At 41.5% G+C, this 19,052-nt stretch overlaps 1 protein-coding gene across 2 annotated transcripts in view; it reads left to right on the top strand.

Moving 5' to 3' along the window:
• The first annotated feature begins 3,200 nt into the window (after positions 1 to 3,200).
• ano5b (anoctamin 5b) overlaps positions 3,201 to 19,052 on the top strand; it is a 35,025-nt gene continuing 19,173 nt past the window's right edge. The window contains exons 1-2 of one of the 2 annotated variants that reach the window (XM_030758572.1): positions 3,201 to 3,494; positions 7,733 to 7,777. In XM_030758572.1, the coding sequence (XP_030614432.1) occupies positions 3,419 to 3,494; positions 7,733 to 7,777 (121 nt within the window). In that variant the 5' untranslated portion in view covers positions 3,201 to 3,418. The remainder of the gene's footprint in view (positions 3,495 to 7,732; positions 7,778 to 19,052) is intronic. The other variant, XM_030758580.1, reaches the window with a different exon arrangement.

Below are 19,052 nucleotides of genomic sequence, written 5' to 3'. Positions count from 1 at the left end.
TCTAACACAAGTGTTTTTTCCTCATTTTCTTATGCGAGCAGTAAGATATTATTTTGCCCCGCATTACTGCTTTTCCCGCTTCCCAAAGAACACATGGTGATATTCCTGGCAGATCATTATTTTCTAGATATATAGCCCACTCCTTTTTGAAATAATTAATGAAGTCTTGTTCTTTAAGTAATGATATATTAAATCTCCAGTTCCTGATTGGTGGTGTAACTCTTTTCTGTGTCAGAGAGAGAGACACCGGTGCATGATCACTGATCGTGATAGGGTGAATCTGAGTGTCTGTGGTGTCCATCATCATGGAGCTGCTAACTAAAAAGTAATCTAAGCGGGAGTGAGACTTGTGTACTCAGAGTGGGGTGATGTGAACGCCAAGCATCACAAAGACCAAAATCCTTCATGTACTGTTTAAGAATGTCTGCATATTGACAGTTCCTTTGACTCACTGCTGTACTGAGCCTGTCAATGTCTGCATTAAGTAGTAGGTTGAAGTCTCCTCCTATTACAAGTGTAGTGGCAGAATGATTAGATAGTGAGGTGAAGAAAGTATGAAAGAAGGAGGGGTCATCAACATTTGGTCCATATATGCTAGCAATACATAATCTATATTCTGAATAGATAAATTAAGTATTATAAATTTACCTTCAGGGTCTATTGTAGTGTTGCTAATGTTAAAGTTTATCTTCCTGTTAATCAGTATGGCTACACCTCTTTGTTTGGTGTTATAGCAGGCTGAGTAAGTGTGAGAACTGTAACTGTGGAGAGGAGAGAGTGTGCACAGATGTTTTGGACACATGTGTCTCCTGTAGAAGAACAACATCTGCTTTTAAGTCTTTTAACTGATTAAAAATTTCAGTCTTTTTTCCCTCGAACCAGCTCCGTGTGCATTCCATGAGACAAATCTGAGTGTGCTCATGTTTGAATTAACTGATGGACTGTTGTGTGCTCACTAAAGATGTGTGTGTATATGCGCTGTATGTTGGTGTGTGTGTGTGTGTGTATGTGTGCGTATGCTCTGTATGTTGGCGTGTGTGTGCGCTTTATGTTGGTGTGTGCATGTGTATGTGCGCTGTATGTTGGTGTGTGTGCGTCTACGCTGTATGTTAGTGTAGTAACTTGTAGCATTGCAAGTGACGTAAACATACTGCTGATTGCAGAGAAAAATAAAAATAAAAAAGACGTGAAAAAAGTGACCTGAGTGACATAAGACTGAAATAAGAAGAGGGGAAAACAAAACAAACAAACCCTCACGGCACTATGCTGATTAATCGGCGTTAATTACTATTTAGACAGTTGAATATACATTTCGAAAACTGCAGAGAAAGAAGAAAAAGTAGAAAGAAAAAAAAAATAAAGAAAGAAATAAAGAAAACTCAGAAAAGAGCATTAATGTGGCCACAGATCACCTGAACGATCAGTAGAGCCATGGCATGGTGTTTTTGTCGCGGTAAAGCTGTCCGTTTACATACAGTTTGTCCACGGCGATGACAGCCCAGGAGCCTCCCTGCATGAACTTCTTCCGGATGGGGAACAGGACCTTGCGTCGCTCCAGGATCGTTGACGCTGAAGTCCGTCCCTCTCAGCTCCCGGCCGCGGCTCTTCACCAGCTCTTTTTGCTTGAAGTGTTCAAATTTGGCCACGATCGGTCTGGGTCTGCGTGCGTGCCCCGGGTCGTTTCCCTCCCAGGCGGTGGACTCTATGGAAGGCGATGGTCTTCACGGTGTCCTCCGGGAGCTTCAGGTGAGTTTGGATAAACTCCTTCACTGTAGTCTCCGGGTCCTCCTCTGCCTTCGCCGGGATACCTGAAAACACAAGATTTCTCTCATGCTGCGGGCATGAAGCTCGATAACAGATTCTTTGATTTTCTTATTTTCATCTAAGAGCCAGATCATTTCCTCGGTGAGGGAATTCACCGACTCTCTGAGGACAGCGTTTTCAGCAGCCAGTGTTTCCACCTGATGCTGGCTGAACTCGACTGACTCCCGCAGGGCCTGAAACTCCTTGTGGAGGATTTCAACCAGGGCCAAGCGGGCGTCAAAGCTTGACAGCTTGTTGTTAATGGACTCCAGAATGCCCACAATATTGGTGGTGGGTGGCGATACCGCCTCTGGGGAATCTTCGGGGCGGCTTCTTTTCGTGGACGGAGTTCCCTTGCTGGTGGAGGGAGTCAGCGTCTTGTCGGTTTTCCCCATAACGACTCGCTCAAAACACCCGTCGATGTAACGCAGCAGACTGTCCAGGTCCTCTTCACCGTCCTCCAGATTGCTGAAAAGAATTTAAGTTAGGCTAAAAAACTACCTATATTAGTTTTAAGCCTGTCTACTTATAAATTGGCGGAAAAAAAGCTAATCACTAATCACTCAAATGTTTGCAGAAAGAGTCACGACGCCATTGACGATACTGCCGAGATTCACAAAGTCTCGCTTGACTACAGCATAGCCTCAGTTATATATTTTAATTTTTTACAGACCCTTGGTGCAACCCCTCAGTTCATCCGCCGTTTTTAGCCCCTTTCTCTTTAAGCCAGCTTTCCTCTGATTGATCTGATTGGTTGACTCTTGCAAACAGAAGGTTTGAACAGCAGGTGGGCGGGGCTTCTGTGCACATCTCCAGAACTATGCCTAACATTATCATAAAGATTACTTGCACTTACACAAACCTCAATTATTTGAACCTTTAGCCATGTTAAATCCATCACTGTAATAGTAAATGTATATGGCAGAAACTAAGGAAAAGTCCTTTTAATGTAGGCCTGAATAAAATAATAATAATTGCTAACCCTTCATATTATCTGAAATACTGCTTACCCTCTTGTTACAATAGGAAGCTATAAAAACAAAGAACTTAAGATTCAGTACATGTGTGAAATATACAAAATGGCCACAAGGTGTCCTCAGCCTTGTTGTTTTGCTGCTTCCTTTGTTTGCGTTTTTTTTTCCTTTTCAGCTCATACAGGTAACCCGCGCCACCGAAAAAATTGATCTATAGTGCACTTTCACAAAACCGACTCACTGCATAATTTTTCCTAATATTTCCTACATGCTCTCTCTCTCTCTCTCTCTCTCTCTCTCTCTCTCTCTCTCTCTCACACACACACACACACACACACGCACGCAATTTTGCCGACAAAAAAAAAAAAAAAAACAAAAAAAAACGACAGCCACTCCCCTTTATTCGTGCCCAGTCTCCTCGGGTAGCGCTCTGGAGCTCTGTTTGAACCGTCTCAGTGAAAAAAACGATTATGATACAAATATGATCCATACACCATCCCTTGACCCGGATCGCTGATTTCAGTGTCTGATCATCCAATGCGCTCGCTGTGGATTCTTCACAGACACCGACAGGAGACAGCGGCATCCTCACCGCCTTCCCCACTTTCCTGAGGAGGTGAAGCGGTTACAATAACAGCGCTATGAAACGAATAAGTGGAAAGGCGAAGGATGAAACGTTGATCGAGCTGCAGAGCGCCAGGGATTCACAGGTTGCAGGTAACCACGTAACTACACAGCCGGGACGGTTTTTATTTCTAAATGTGGTAGCTACTGTGGCAGAATGACACTCTACAGGTTATAGTAATAATAACCCACTGATTAAAATCATCTTTTGAACAGGACAACCATATCAAGGTCCGTGTAAACTCAGAATTCAGCAGTGAATGGTGAATATTTATACCAAAATTATATCCTCTAGTTATTTAGTATACGCAGTAAAGCCAGGTTAAAATGTGTCCAAGCTAATAGGCTGTAATGTGGTTACTTGACATGTGCTTGTCTATAGTTAGTGATGTGCGTTGCACCCAAGGTCCCATAAACAAAACACATCAAAACAGACATGCAGGTTGTTCTTAGTCTATTGCTCTGATACAGGAAAGTCCCTCAAAACCGCGAGTGACACTGAGGTCACACAGATAGTCTGTTTCCCAAACTGAGCCAGACTGTATATTTATTTTTAAGACGGGGTTTAATTAAAGTCATATCACTGTAAAATCTCAGTATGGACTGTAATAGACGATCCTAGAAGAATCTCAGGCATTTTGTTTTTAATGAATTAAGTTAGAGGAAAAGACAAACGAAGTGAAACGTGAGTAAACAGTTTTGCTCTCTGTCAGGCCTACCATGTGTCCCCTTACCTAATGGGATTGCCCTCTGTGAGATAGGCTTCACTGATGGTTCACAGTCTGAACAATGTGCAGCTGTAGAATTACTTTCAGATATGATTGCATTATATTGGTTTACTGTGATTTGTTGCTTCCATGTGGACATCAGAAAGTGAGTGAAAATGATGGAGCCTCATAATTCTTAATAATTTGGTTCTGCGGTCATTTTGGTCCTGAGAGGATGACATTAATCAGGTGATATTTCTGCACAGGACTTGCACCCGGCTCCTGGAAAATCTTATCAATGATGCATGAATGAAATGATTTACTTTCACTTCCACATCTAAAGCAGTAGATTTCTGAGTTAACAAGCACTATGCCTCAGTGTCTAAATAATCCATGTCTGGTGTATCTCATAAACAAGAAGTCTTAATTTAGTCCTGTTCCTCTCACTGACATTTAAACTCCATACACGTGCAGTGGTAAACTTTTCAGCCTCACCAAAATATGTTTCATTATGAGAAAAGAAAAGAAAAAAACATGTATAGTATTTATTTTCCAACATTCTCCTTCAATTAAACCGTGCTGAGTGACATTTCAATTAGACCTTCCCCTTTTGTATTTGTGTACCCTTTGCTGTGTTTATTTGTGGGTTGTTTATGAAGATATGTTGCTGTTTAGTGAGCAGTAGATTAAAAGACTGGCCTGGCTCTACAAAGGCTTTGTTCAGGCTTTTATCAGGGCAGACTTTCAGCCGCAAGTGAAATAGGAAACAAAGGAGGCGAAAGAGTCTGTCCTCACCTCGGTGTTTGTGCCTGTGTGTATGCCACCTTGTTCACAGCTGCTCAAACATTGATTTATAGTCATAAATGGCATTCTACTGCTGGATAAACAACAGATGAGCTTGGACATTGGACACAGTTTGGTGGATGATTTTCTAAAATCAACCTGCTACTTGTTGTCATCCTCTGTCAGTAAATCTTTTTATTTGCCTGTGGACAGTCAGGGAATCAATCTTATGACTTGACACCACTTTTAAGTGTCCCCAATATTTACTAATTACTCATTTATATCAGGATTCGCCTCCTTCAAAGGTGATCTCAATCTGCTATCTGCGGTACAGCTGATGAAGTCATCTGCCAGTCAGAGGTGAAACAGAGCCAAAGCAGTTGCTATGGAAACATGCTCTGTAATTAAATTACTCCCTTTAAAGGAGGCATAATAGTGAATTAGACTGGAAGGCAAGCAAGACTTCCTCTCAACACGACTACAGTAAAACTGTATGAGGTTTCAGACTACAGCCTTTTTGTTTTGAGCATAAAATACATTTTCTGGTCTCTAAATTTAGACCATCGCTGCCCTTTCCCTTGGCCTCCTGCTCTGGATAAATTGTGTAGCGACAAGTGACAAGCTAATAGAAAACCTTCATGTGTTTTAGTAAGGTGTCGGGCCTCTGCACGATGCCAGAACAGTTTCAGTGTGCCTTGGAGTTGATTCTCAAAAGTTGTTTTCACACATGCACTGCAGCCCTGAACTTCTCTAGACATCCCTTGACATGTGGTGCATGTGAGAAGGCAAATGTCAGCTAGATTGGAGATTACCTAGTCTTTAAATAGCGGTTTCCTAGTGCAATGGCTGTGTGATATTAAGAGCGTGCTGATGCGTGAATAGCGCTTCTTAGAATTCTTTGCACTTGCAGCTTGAGAATGGGCCTGCAGGGAGGTCCCTCACACAGAGCATTTACAGTAGCGTGAAAACGCACAAAAAAAAGTGTTTCCCATTCTGTCTTATTTGAGAAAGAACAACAACACCTATCCTGACCTGGTTCTAGATCAATTTCCCCAAAGCTCCTGTGAAAATGCCTCAAGTCTCTGGAACTCTGATGGAAAGATGGAATACCATTCTTCCAGAAGATATACCCTGATCTGGTGTTTTGATTAGGTGGAGATCTTGTGACTGAAAGCGCAATATCAAATGATTTGTATAATTTTCATACTGATCAAATCATTCGTGCCGCTACATCCCATCAAGATAGAAAAGTTTCATCGCAGGACAAAGGTGAACAACTTTGTACTGATTCTGATAAGGAGATTCAAACTATACCAGCAAAAATTCCCCCGTAGCACAACAGAACCAACAATATCCTTACTGTAGGAGTTCAGGTTTTCCTTTAAATTGTCACCAGACTATATGTGTATTCTTTACAGGGCAGCTTTGTGTGCAGGAACTAGACTTGTTGTAGTACAATATTGCTTGGTTGCTAATCTGCTTATAGGGTGAACAACCAGCCCAAGGCTTGCATATCATACGAGCAAGAAAGCTGCTTTTGTGTCCTAATCTATCTTGTCCAGTGTTCCTTTGAAATGGTTTTTGTCGAGCATCTCTTCCTTAAAAGACCATCAGAGATCTCAAGTGTTGAATTTCATGAATTATGCCTTCTGCACTGCATGTGACCTCTTCAACAGTGTTGAAGCTTTCCAGTAACTGTCAGAAAGCCACAACAATATCCTGATGATAAGAAAAGAAATTTGAATTCTTGGCAACAGTGCAAGCATGATGTAAATGTGAAAACACAACTGTCAACATTTCACACAATGCTTGCTAAAAATAAAAGACAGTATCTTTTTTCGCTTCATCAATAGCATTGAATTGTATATGTTTCACGCCTCACACATTCAGATTTTTACCAAAAACTATATTCATCTGGAGACAGGAAACGTTGGCTGGCTGATGGAGAGGATGTCTTGTTCTTGAAGACAGAGGCCTGAGTTCAAGCTCAGGATGTTGTGGTTTCACTGTAGCAGGGTGTGCACTGTTTCTGCAAGATTAGCAATATGTTTGTATTTTGGTATTAAATTTTACATTTTAATCCAGTTCTTTTCAGAAGAGCCTGACATACATGCCTAATGCACTCATCAAGACAGCCTTTTGGGTTGTGTGATACTGTATATTAGATGACTTTCAGTGTGAATCCCTAGTATTGCTCATTACATTAATATTTCATATAAATCGTTGTGCAACTCAAGCATTTGGCATTAATAAAACTCATGAACAGAGAGAAGCTGTGGAGCAATCTGTGACATGTTTGTATTACTTCTCGAGAAAGGATTATGTTGTGATAATAAACTAGAGCTGTGTTTTCCATTTGTTGAAGTGCAAGGTCAAATGACGTTTTGAAGAGCTCTTAATCGAGTAAAAAATAGAAAGTTTGTTTCAGTACGCTGAGCGGGGCAGTCTAGCTCTGTGCCAGCCACACTGCAGAGCTACACGAGAGCCGGTACCGGTGCCTCTTTTGAACCATAGGCGCCCACGCAGATTGCTTGAGTCATAGTAAAAACTATTTGCTTGATACTGAATCAAAGGTGCAAAAACACAGCGAGTGCTTTTCATGCTATCAACAGTGCTTGTGCAGATGCTCTGCACCATATAAAAGCCGTGGTCTGATTTCCAGCAGTGATAAAGGACTTTCAGGCTGTTTTATAAAAGTCTATGTTAGGTGTGCTTCCTTGTATAAGTGAAAGTCTGATGTGTTTTGCAGTAAAGAGTGCCTCGATAATTAATAACCATTCTCTTGTCCTGATCTACAGTTTAATATTACCTAACCAATGTCTGTCTGTCTGTCCCTTAAAGATGGTCCTGCTGTGTTGACTGCATTCAGGATTAACCTGCATCCAGGTACGGGCAGATCAGAGGCTTTATGTGATGCCTGTCTGTCCGTCCTCATGGCATCATCTCTTCTATTTTTCTTTGATTCCACATACACTCTCACCATGCCAAACTCTCTTCAGCAGTGAACAATTTCAATGTGTTTGCTGCTTTGTTGTGTAAGTTTGTTGCTGCTTTCCTGTTTGTCTGCTAGTCAGACTCAAATGTCTGTCTGCCTGTTCTGTCAGCTTTCATCTGTTTAGCTGTCTGGCGTTTGATACATTAATTTGCTGTGTTCTTGCTACTGATGCATGCACCCATAGGCTGCATTTAGTGATGTGCACATGGTGTCTCAGTTGTGGCTAGGGTACTTTACCATTTATATCATAAGGGAGATAGATACATTTTTTAATCAAGAGAATTTTCTGGACTGTGCAGGGTCATTTTGTTAATGCTCTGTAAAAAAATCAATTCAATTCAATGGCCCACTCTTGTTTACAGTGTGGCTTTACTTCATTGAAGTTTGCAGGCATTAATTCATGCATAGCTCTATTAGGGTCCAGCCACAGCATTTAGATCTAGACTTTGATTCTTTTCTTTTTTCATCTGCTGTAGATTTGATGCTGTCCTTGGGATCATCGTCCTGTTGTGTGACCTGATTTTAGCCAAGCTTTAGCTGTTTGACAGATGTTCTCACATTTGATTCTAGAATCGTTCGCTATACAGAGGAGTTCATGGTCAACTCAGTGACTGCAAGGTGCCCAGGTAATGTGGTTGCAAAACAAGCCCAAATCATCACCCCTCCACCACCGTGCTTCACATTTGTTACGACATATTGGCCCTCATATGCTGTGTTCACCAAGTACGGTGGTGAGGAGCTCTACACCCAGAAGTTCTAGAAGTCTTGTGGTTTGTGGTTATTTTGCGAACGTAAGCCATGCTTACGTGTTCTTTTTAGAGAGAAGAGGCTTTCACCTGTCAACCCTTCCAAACAAGCCATACTTGTTCAGTCTGTTTTTAATTGTACTTTCATGAACTTAAACATTTAACAGGCTAACTGAGGCCTGCAGAGTCTGAGATGTAGCTCCTGAGTTTTCTGCAGTTTCTCTGAGCATTGCACGGTCTGACCTTTAGGTGAATTCGCTGGGACGTCCACTCCGGTGAAGACTGACTGTCTTCAGTATTCTCCACTTGTGAATAAACTTTATTATTTTAGAATGATGGACTTCAGATTGTTTAGAAATAGCCTTATAACCCTTTCCAGATTGATGAGGAGCAAAAGTTGCTTCTTTGAGATCATTGCTGATGTTGTTCCTCCTTGTTATTGTTTTAACACATCTGAATGCTCCAGACCAGCAAACTGCTGAAAGGTCTCTCGCTGATGCTGATGATCAGTTAATCAAGTGCATTTGATTAGCTGCATCTGGCTGCTACTTACTCTCTTCATTCTTATGGAAGCAGTGGGGGTGTATTAGTTTTTCACAGGACTGCATACAGTCATACGGAAATACTTTAGTACTTTAGTATGTAAAGTACTTTGTTTGACTAAATAACTTGTTACATTTCATCTCTGTTGGTCTGTTGTTTCTGCCTTGTACATTAGTCATTCAGGTGTGAACAAAGGGCATTATGTATTGTGTTTGTGTGTGTGGGTTAGTAGGTGGCTGACGTATATTTTCACATCCCCATATCTGATAAACACTAAACCCAAGACATTGATTCAGACTGAGAAATGCAAGTTCTCTTCCATAATCTTTCAGTGTGAGGAGGCCATTGGCCTTACAGTTTCACATACAAAATGAAACTGTGTGTGTATCTCATCTCATCTCATCAAGTTGCAAAAATTAGAGACAGATTTTCTGTAACAGACAATCCTGTAACAGGAATGATTGTGCTATGGTAAATTTGACTACCTTAGTCTTAATAACAACTTTGCTATTGGATGCAAGAGAATATTTAACATATGTCTTCATCAACATATCATCCTGTTTGCAGTCACAGTAGCAGGCTGCCTGTTTAGGTTAAAAAAAAAAATGGCTTACTTTAAATAAAAAGTTAACACAGGGTTTTCTGTGTTTCCATATCATCAGATTGTCCGGATTAGATCATTGTTGGATTGTAGCACTGAGGGAGGAGTCATAGCCCCTGCTGTTCTTCTTTCTTCCTCAGGAAGATCAGCAGCATCTTCAGAGAAGTAATACACTGGCAAAATATCTCCTCTTCTGTTCTACTGCTGTGCTGTAAATTTCAATTCAATTTCAATTTTTATTTATATAGCGCCAAATCACAACAAACTGTCGCCTCAAGGCGCTTTGTATTGTGGGTAAAGACCCTACAATAATACAGAGAAAACCCAACAGTCAAAACGACCCCCTATGAGCAGCACTTGGCGACAGTGGAAAGGAAAAACTCCCTTTTAACAGGAATAAACCTCCAGCAGAACCAGGCTCTGGGAGGGGCAGTCATCTGCCGCGACCGGTTGGGCTGAGGGGAGAGAAAGACATGCTGTGGAAGAGAGCCAGAGATTAATATCAATTAATGATTAAATGCAGAGTGGAGTATAAACAAAGTAAATAAGGTGAATGAGAAACAGTGCATTATGTGAACCCCCCAGCAGACTAGGCCTATAGCAGCATAACTAAGGGATGGTTCAGGGTCACCTGATCCAGCCCTAACTATAAGCTTTATCATAAAGGAAAGTTTTAAGCCTAATCTTAAAAATAGAGAGGGTGTCTGTCTCCCGAATCCAAGCTGGAAGCTGGTTCCACAGAAGAGGCGCCTGAAAGCTGAAGGCTCTGCCTCCCATTCTACTCTTAAGTATCCTAGGAACCACAAGTAAGCCAGCAGTCTGAGAGCGAAGTGCTCTGTTGGGGTGATATGGTACTATGAGGTCTTTGAGATAAGATGGTGCCTGATTATTCAAGACCTTGTATGTGAGGAGAAGAATTTTAAATTCTATTCTAGATTTAACAGGGAGCCAATGAAGAGAAGCCAATATGGGAGAAATATGCTCTCTCTTTCTAGTCCCTGTCAGTACTCTAGCTGCAGCATTTTGGATCAGCTGAAGGCTTTTCAGGAAGCTTTTAGGACAGCCTGATAATAATGAATTACAATAGTCCAGCCTAGAAGTAATAAATGCATGAATTAGCTTTTCAGCATCACTCTGAGAAAGGATGTTTCTAATTTTAGAAATATTGCGCAAATGCAAAAAAGCGGTCCTACATATTTGTTTAATATGTGCATTGAAGGACATATCCTGGTCAAAAATGACTCCAAGATTTCTCACAGTGTTACTGGAGGCCAAAGTAATGCCATCCAGAGTAAGTATCTGGTTAGACACCATGTTTCTAAGATTTGTGGGGCCGAGAACAAGAATTTCAGTTTTATCTGAATTTAGAAGCAGGAAATTAGAGGTCATCCAGGCCTTAATGTCTTTAAGACATTCCTGCAGTTTAATTAATTGATGTGTGTCATCTGGCTTCATTGATAGGTAAAGCTGAGTATCATCTGCATAACAATGAAAATTGATGCAGTGCTTTCTAATAATACTGCCTAAGGGAAGCATGTATAAAGTAAATAAAATTGGTCCTAGCACAGAACCCTGTGGAACTCCATAATTAACCTTAGTGTGTGAAGAAGACTCCCCATTTACATGAACAAATTGGAGTCTATGAGATAAATATGATTCAAACCACTGCAGTGCAGTACCTTTAATACCTATAGTATGCTCTAATCTCTGTAATAAAATGTTATGGTCAACAGTATCAAAAGCTGCACTGAGGTCCAACAGGACAAGAACAGAGATGAGTCCACTGTCAGAGGCTGTAAGAAGATCATTTGTAACCTTCACTAAAGCTGTTTCTGTACTGTGATGAATTCTGAAACCTGACTGAAACTCTTCAAATAAACCGTTCCTCTGCAGATGATCAGTTAGCTGTTTTACTCTTTCAAGAATCTTTGAGAGAAAAGGAAGGTTGGAGATTGGCCTATAATTAGCTAAGACAACTGGGTCAAGTGATGGCTTTTTAAGCAGAGGTTTAATTACAGCCACCTTGAAGGTCTGTGGTACATAGCCAACTAATAAAGACTGATTGATCATTTTTAAGATTGAAGCATCAATAATTGGAAAGACTTCTTTGAACAGTCTAGTAGGAATGGGATCTAACAAACATGTTGCTGGTTTGGAGGAAGTAACTATTGAAGTTAACTCTGAAAGATCAACTGGAGCAAAAGAGTCTAAACAAATACCAGCAGTGCTGAAAGCAGCCGAACATGAAGAATAATCTTTGAGATGGTTATGAATAATTTTTTCTCGAATGTCTAAAATTTTATTTGTAAAGAAATCCATGAAGTCACTACTAGTTAACGTGAAAGGAATACTCGGCTCTACAGAGCTCTGACTCTTTGTCAGCCTGGCTACAGTGCTGAAAAGAAACCTGGGGTTGTTCTTATTCTCTTCAATTAATGATGAATAGTAAGATGTCCTAGCTTTACGGAGGGCTTTTTTATAGAGCAACAAACTCTTTTTCCAGGCTAAATGAGCATCTTCTAATTTAGTGAGATGCCATTCCCTCTCCAGCTTTCGGGTTATCTGCTTTAAGCTGTGCGTTTGTGAATTATACCACGGAGTCAGGCACTTCTGATTTGAAGCATTCATTTTCAGAGGAGCCACAGTATCCAAAGTTATACGCAGTGAGAATGTAAAACTATTGACGAGATAATCGACCTCACTGGGAGCAGAGTTTAGGTAGCTGCTCTGCACTGTGTTGGCACATGGCACTGAAGAGCATAACAATGAAGGAATTAGATCCTTAAACTTAGTTACAGCACTTTCAGAAAGACTTCTACTGTAATAAAACTTATTCCCCACTGCTGTGTAATCCATTAAAGTAAATGTAAATGTTACTAAGAAATGATCAGACAGGAGGGGGCTTTCAGGGAATACTGTTAAGTGTTCAGTTTCTATGCCATATGTTAGGACAAGATCCAGAGTATGATTAAAGTGGTGGGTGGGCTCCTTTACATTTTGAGAGAAGCCAATTGAATCTAACAATAGATTAAATGCAGTGTTGAGGCTGTCATTCTCAGCATCTACATGGATGTTAAAATCACCCACTATAATTATTTTATCTGAACTGAGCGCTAAATCAGATAAAAAGTCTGAGAAATCAGACAGAAACTCTGAGTAGGGACCAGGTGGACGATAGATAATAACAAATAAAACAGGTTTTTGATTTTCCCAATTAGGATGGACAAGACTAAGAGTCAGGCTTTCAAAAGAATGAAAACTTTGTCTGAGTCTTTGATTAATTAATAAGCTGGAATTGAAGATTGCAGCTAATCCTCCTCCTCGACCTGTGCTTCGAGCATTCTGACAGTTACTGTGACTCGGGGGTGTTGATTCCTGGTCTCAACCCTGGGTAGTCAGTTTTTAGGAGGGTTAATAAATTTCGCCAGATTTCTAGAAATGAGAGCTGCTCCATCCAAAGTGGGATGGATGCCGTCTCTCCTAACAAGACCAGGTTTTCCCCAGAAACTTTGCCAGTTATCTATGAAGCCCACGTCATTTTTTGGACACCACTCAGACAGCCAGCGTTTCAAGGAGAACATGCGGTTAAACATGTCGCTCCTGGTCTGATTGGGGAGGGGCCCAGAGAAAACTACAGAGTCCGACATCGTTTTTGCAAAGTTACACACCGAGTCAATATTAATTTTAGTGACCTCCGATTGGCGTAACCGGGTGTCATTACTGCCGACGTGAATAACGATCTTACCAAATCTACGATTAGCCTTAGCCAGCAGTTTCAAATTTCCATGAATGTCGCCTGCTCTGGCCCCTGGAAGACATTTGACTATGAGCGCCGGTGTCTCTAGCTTCACGTTTCTCAAAACAGAGTCACCAATAACCAGAGTTTGTTCCTCGGCGGGTGTGTCGCCGAGTGGAGAAAAACGGTTAGAGACGTGAACAGGTTGGTGGTGTACCCGGGGCTTCTGCTTAGGACTACGCTTCCTCCTCACCGTCACCCAGCTGGCCTGTTTTCCCTGCTGCTCGGGATCTGCTGGGGGGGAGCTAACGGCGGCTAAGCTACCATGGTCCGCACCCGCTACAGGGGCCTGGCTAGATGTAGGATTGTCCAGGGTGCGGAGCCGAGTCTCCAGTTCAGAAAGCCTGGCCTCCAGAGCTACAAACAGACTACATTTATTACAAGTACCGTTACTGCTAAAGGAGGCCGAGGAGTAACTAAACATGTGACACCCAGAGCAGGAAAGTGCAGGAGAGACAGGAGAAGAAGCCATGCTGGTAGTGAGTCGGCTAAGGGCTAAGCTACTAGCTGAGCTAAGCTAGCGAATTTCTAAAAACAAATAAAGTGAGTAATGTGAATACAGGTGATTCAGCAAAGAGTATGCTATTTAAAGTAGGTGAAGATTACACTAAAATATGTTATTATCCAGATAAATCGAGTTATACAGATATAACAGCTAACAGACAGCAAAACACTGTGCTCCGAAACAGGAAGAGGAAGTGATACAATACCGCACAATCTGCTCCTGTGGTCCAAACCGAGACGTTCCCGTGATCCCAGGAAAGCAAAACTGTCAACACCTCCACTTACACATTTAATTATTTAGAATGTGGTCACTCCTCACTGTCCTTAATGTTGCTTGTGGTGTAAGTGAGATGTGAAACAATAATTGAGGGGAGATGTTTCATAATGAGCTACAGTAATGGGCAAAAGTCTTGAGCCACCCCCATTTTTCAATATTTTGCTAGGAAAATGGGAAATAAATGAGGGATTTCTGCAAAAATACATGGAAATACAGAATATAAGGGAAAAATAGAGTTTGTACAATTCCAATCTGATATGACCTTTATTCTTCGACATGGCCTGAATTCTTCATAATTCCATCACTTTTGACAAGATCTCCAACAGCACTGGCTGGAATGCAGCCCCAAACCATGACAGAGCCTCCACCATGTTTTACAGATGGCTGGAGACACTCACTGTTGTACCTCTCTCCTGACTTCCTCTGTACATACTGGTTCATTCTTTGAGCTAGGTGTCTTGTTTATGCTTGAATGATTCATAGGTCAGTGTTAAACAAACAAAACAGTTCTCTGAAAATGGTCAGGTACAAGGACTGGACTGAAAATGAGTGGAAACCAGCCAATATCCAAAGAAAATCTTTGAAAGACCTTCAGAAAGCCTGGAAAACGATTGCTTAAGAGCACTTTAAAAAATTACAGGAAAGTATGGCTCCTTGGACGCAAAATGCACTACTCAAAAAATTAAAGGAACACTTTTTGATCAGATTATAGCAATAGTCAGTTAAACTTCTGGGATATTGATCTAGTCACACAAATAGCAGAGGGGGTTGTTAATCAGTTTCAGCTGCTTTTGTATTAACGAATGTACACAGGTGCACTAGAGGGGCAACCATAAGAGCAAAAAAACAGCAATGGTGTTACAGGTGGAGGCCACTGACATTTTGCTCTCCTCATCTTTTCTGGCTGTTTTTTCTCTTGTGTTGCATTTGGCTGGGGTCAGTGTTACTACTTGTAACATGAGGCAATACCTGGACCCTACAGAGGCTGCACAGATAGTCCAACTCCTACAGGATGGCACAACAATGTGCCATCAATGTGTCGAAAGGTGTGCGGTGTCTCCCAGCACAGTCTGAAGAGCATGAAAGAGAATTCAGGAGACAGACAGTTACTCTAGGAGAGCTGGACAGGGCCGTAGAAGGTCCATAACCCATTAGCAGGATGGTATCTGCTCCTTTGTGCAAGGAGGAACAGGATGAGCACTGTCAGAGCCCTACAAATGACCTCCAACAAGCAACTTGTGAGACCAAACAATCAGAAACAGACATCATGAGTGTGGCCTGAGGGCCCGACGTCCTCTAGTGGTAGTGGATCAGTGATGGTCTAGGGAGGCATATCCACGAACTGTAGGGTCGCACAGACCTCTACAGGCTAAGCAATGACACCCTGACTGCCATTAGGTGTAAGGATGAAATCGTTGGACCCACTGTATGGGTTCCTCCTGCTGCATGACAATGCCCGGGTTCCTGTGGTGAGAGTATGCAGGCAGTTCCTGGAGGATGAAGGAATTGTTACCATTCACTGGCCCCCATGCTCACCTGACCTAAATCCAGTAGAACACCTCTGAGACATTATGTTTTGGTCCTTGCACCTCAGATTGTCCAGGAGGTCAGTGATGCCCTGGTCCACATCTGGGAGGAGATCCCCAGGACACCATAGTTTCATTAGGAGCATGCCCTGACATTCTCAGGCATGCATACAAGCACGTGGACGCCATAAAAAACTACTGAGTACCATTTTGAGTTGCTGCAATGAAATCAAAAGGGGCTAGTCTGCCACACAGATCGATCGATCGATCGATCGATAGATAGATAGATAGATAGATAGATAGATAGATAGATAGATAGATAGATAGATAGATAGATAGATAGATAGATAGATAGATAGATCATAGAATTTGTGATGGTTATTTTCTAACAGGTTCTTAATTCCAGTGGTGTAGAAAGTAAAGATACAAAAATAGTTTATTGAAAGTTTGTTACGGTGGCTCTAAAAGTTCAGTGGACAAGAAATATAACTGCTGTAATATTGTGTTATTTGTAGCTCAGTACAGTATTTGGTTGTGTTTGCTCTATTTTTATAGTTTTGTTTTATATATGTGCTGTGAAATTAGTGAAGATGTACTTTCAGATTTAGTTGTGTTTAATCTCTTTGCATACATTTTCTCAGCATGTAGTGCACTGAGCTCTCAGTGCCATCATCAGTTGGTTATTTTATAAAAGAAGTAGAGCTACAGTAACTTATCTCCAGGACTTTTTCTAATGTCTTGTCTTGTTTACAAAGAATAAAAATAAACATCCACGCCAAAAAAGGTGCTGGGCCAAAAACAAATAATAAAAGAACCAGTTGCACTGCAGGACCAATAAATACAGTGTGTACAATAAAAAGGCAAACCTGGAGCCCAGAAGTGTGTGAGCTGTCTGACCTTTTCTTTTGATCTGAATTTTAGTCTTTCAGTACAGACTTGTCATTGGCATAGTGGAAATTGTCTGCACACTTTGTGTAGCCAACTAAAATCATCAGTAATTTGAGTTTGGCCTGTAGGTGTCAAATTTATAACAACCTAGGGCTGCAGAAGTCTAGTGAAGTTTAACAGATTTGTGGGAAGTGCAGTAATTATGAAGTAATTCTGAGTCATGTGAGTGTTAACCAGCCTGTGAGGCTTGAAGTTATTTTAAGTCTCCCAGCTATAAAGATGTGCTCACAGGGGCGTGGCAAATGTCTTATTTCACACTTTTTAAGGAAGTGGTCTACACTTTAAATTCATATGTTTCTTTCTTTGCTCATTCTCCACTTCTCCAAGTTTCATTAGATTCAGCTTGGTAGTTTTAGGTAATCTTGCTTATATAAACAAAAAGACCAGCAGACGGCACAGGCCACATACCCCTGCATCGGCTAATTCTTGTAACCTTTTGCTTCCCTCTGCTCTGTCTGAACACCAGTACAGTACATGTCTCTGGATAAAATCAAGTCATTTAGTAAAAGACAACAGTTGATCGTGTTCTTGGCTACGTCTCACACAGATAACCACTCTGATGAGTTTACGCAGATCTATTTCCAGCTACCTGCAGCGCAGTGCCCGTGAGTTGAGGCATTCACAAAATTTTATGAATTGTAATCACTAGATAAAAACAGCACATCTCTCAGGTGGATCTCAGTCATGTTACTCACTGCTTTGAATTATTTCTGTTGGGTTATATCAGGATCAATAGCCAGCAGCAGATGATCATTTGTGACACAAATCTTTTGGAGACAGTTAAAAATAATTCACAAGTTAGTTTCATGAGTTTATTAGCATACTTTTTAGTGCTCATGCTGACAGCAGACTATCTCTGCTACTGTAAAGAGATAGCAGGAAAAGTGTAATTGGGTTAAATGGGTTGAAAGCAGGTTAGAAAACATAAATAAAGGAGTCAGTGGTCCTAGTATTCAATTTTGCGTGACTATAATACATTCTTACTTAAATACATAGTAGTAATTTCCAGTGAGGACACATTTATGACCATCTGTTTCAGTAAGAGTGCCTGCTGCTCTGTTTCACAGAAGGAAAGCTTCTCTGTGTTTTGTTCCACTCTGTCGCTCTGTAGAACTCACTGCTGGACTTTTGCCTTTGTTTGCTCAAGCCAGGCTGTGATACCTCTGGATGGCTGTGCATGGTTGGAGGTGGACCAAAAAAAGTGAGACAAAATAGGAAAGAAGGGGGGGAAACAGCTCCTATAAGGTTAATGGAAAGTCATGGTGTAATTTGACCTTTATAGATCCCCGTGGATTCTTATACACTGGCTGATGTGCCGGATTTTGATTACCAGTGCCTCTCCGGGACTATCACTGAGCTTCCACATGGAGTACCTCTGCCACTGGCTCTCATTGCTGCCTGTCAGACCCTCCTATCTAATGAAAGATTTCTGCCTGTGTGGCTCAGTTTAAGCTGAGGGAGACGGGAGCGTTTTGTGTTCTTTGTGTGCTGTGTGTGTGTTTCTTTTTGGAGCAGGCTGGACCCTGTGGTACAACAGCGACCCCAGTGTCCAGCTCCTCCCTCTCACTAATGTTTTCGTCATGCAGCCTCCCCCACAGGAAGTGCCGCTTTCCCACCATTCAGGAATAATAGGGGAGCAGGCAGCAAGCAGAGCAATGCAACATGAGCACATTCCCTCTGCCACGCAGGGCCAGAGAGCCTCTGCTGGAATGTGGTGTGCCATTGAACAAGTGTGTATGTGTGATTTGGCCTTTGTGTTTCTCCAATGTCGTGATGGTCTGTATCTCCCAAGATTGCCTGTAGACTTTTTACTGGCCCTTGTTAAAGTGAGATGCATGTGCAGCCGTAACAATTATTTGGCAGCTGATTCTTCTTAAAGGAATGTTCTTGTTATGTGTAAGCTTTGATTTTTCCTGCAATCAACATTAATGAAACTGCTTTAGCTAAGTACATCCTGTCACTGAAGATGTTATTTTTAGGACTATTGTTTCCCCTCACTGGGTGTGGGTGTAAACAAAAAGGTGAAGCAGATGTTTAAGAAGTCAATGTTAAGAAGATTTATTGAATAAAATCTGCAAATTTGTAAGCGTGTCCATTTTTAAGCATAATTCAGTTCAACCAGCTACCTGTCCCTTGGTGACCTGTTTGAGTTCAGGTGCTGCTAATCCTTCAGCCTGCAGTAGCCTGAGCTACTGTAACCAACAAGACCATAAAGACCTACATGA

Source organism: Archocentrus centrarchus, chromosome 3 (assembly GCF_007364275.1).
Source record: "Archocentrus centrarchus isolate MPI-CPG fArcCen1 chromosome 3, fArcCen1, whole genome shotgun sequence".
Classification (NCBI taxonomy): Eukaryota; Metazoa; Chordata; class Actinopteri; order Cichliformes; family Cichlidae; genus Archocentrus; species Archocentrus centrarchus.
This window is presented reverse-complemented; position numbering and strand designations above follow the sequence as displayed.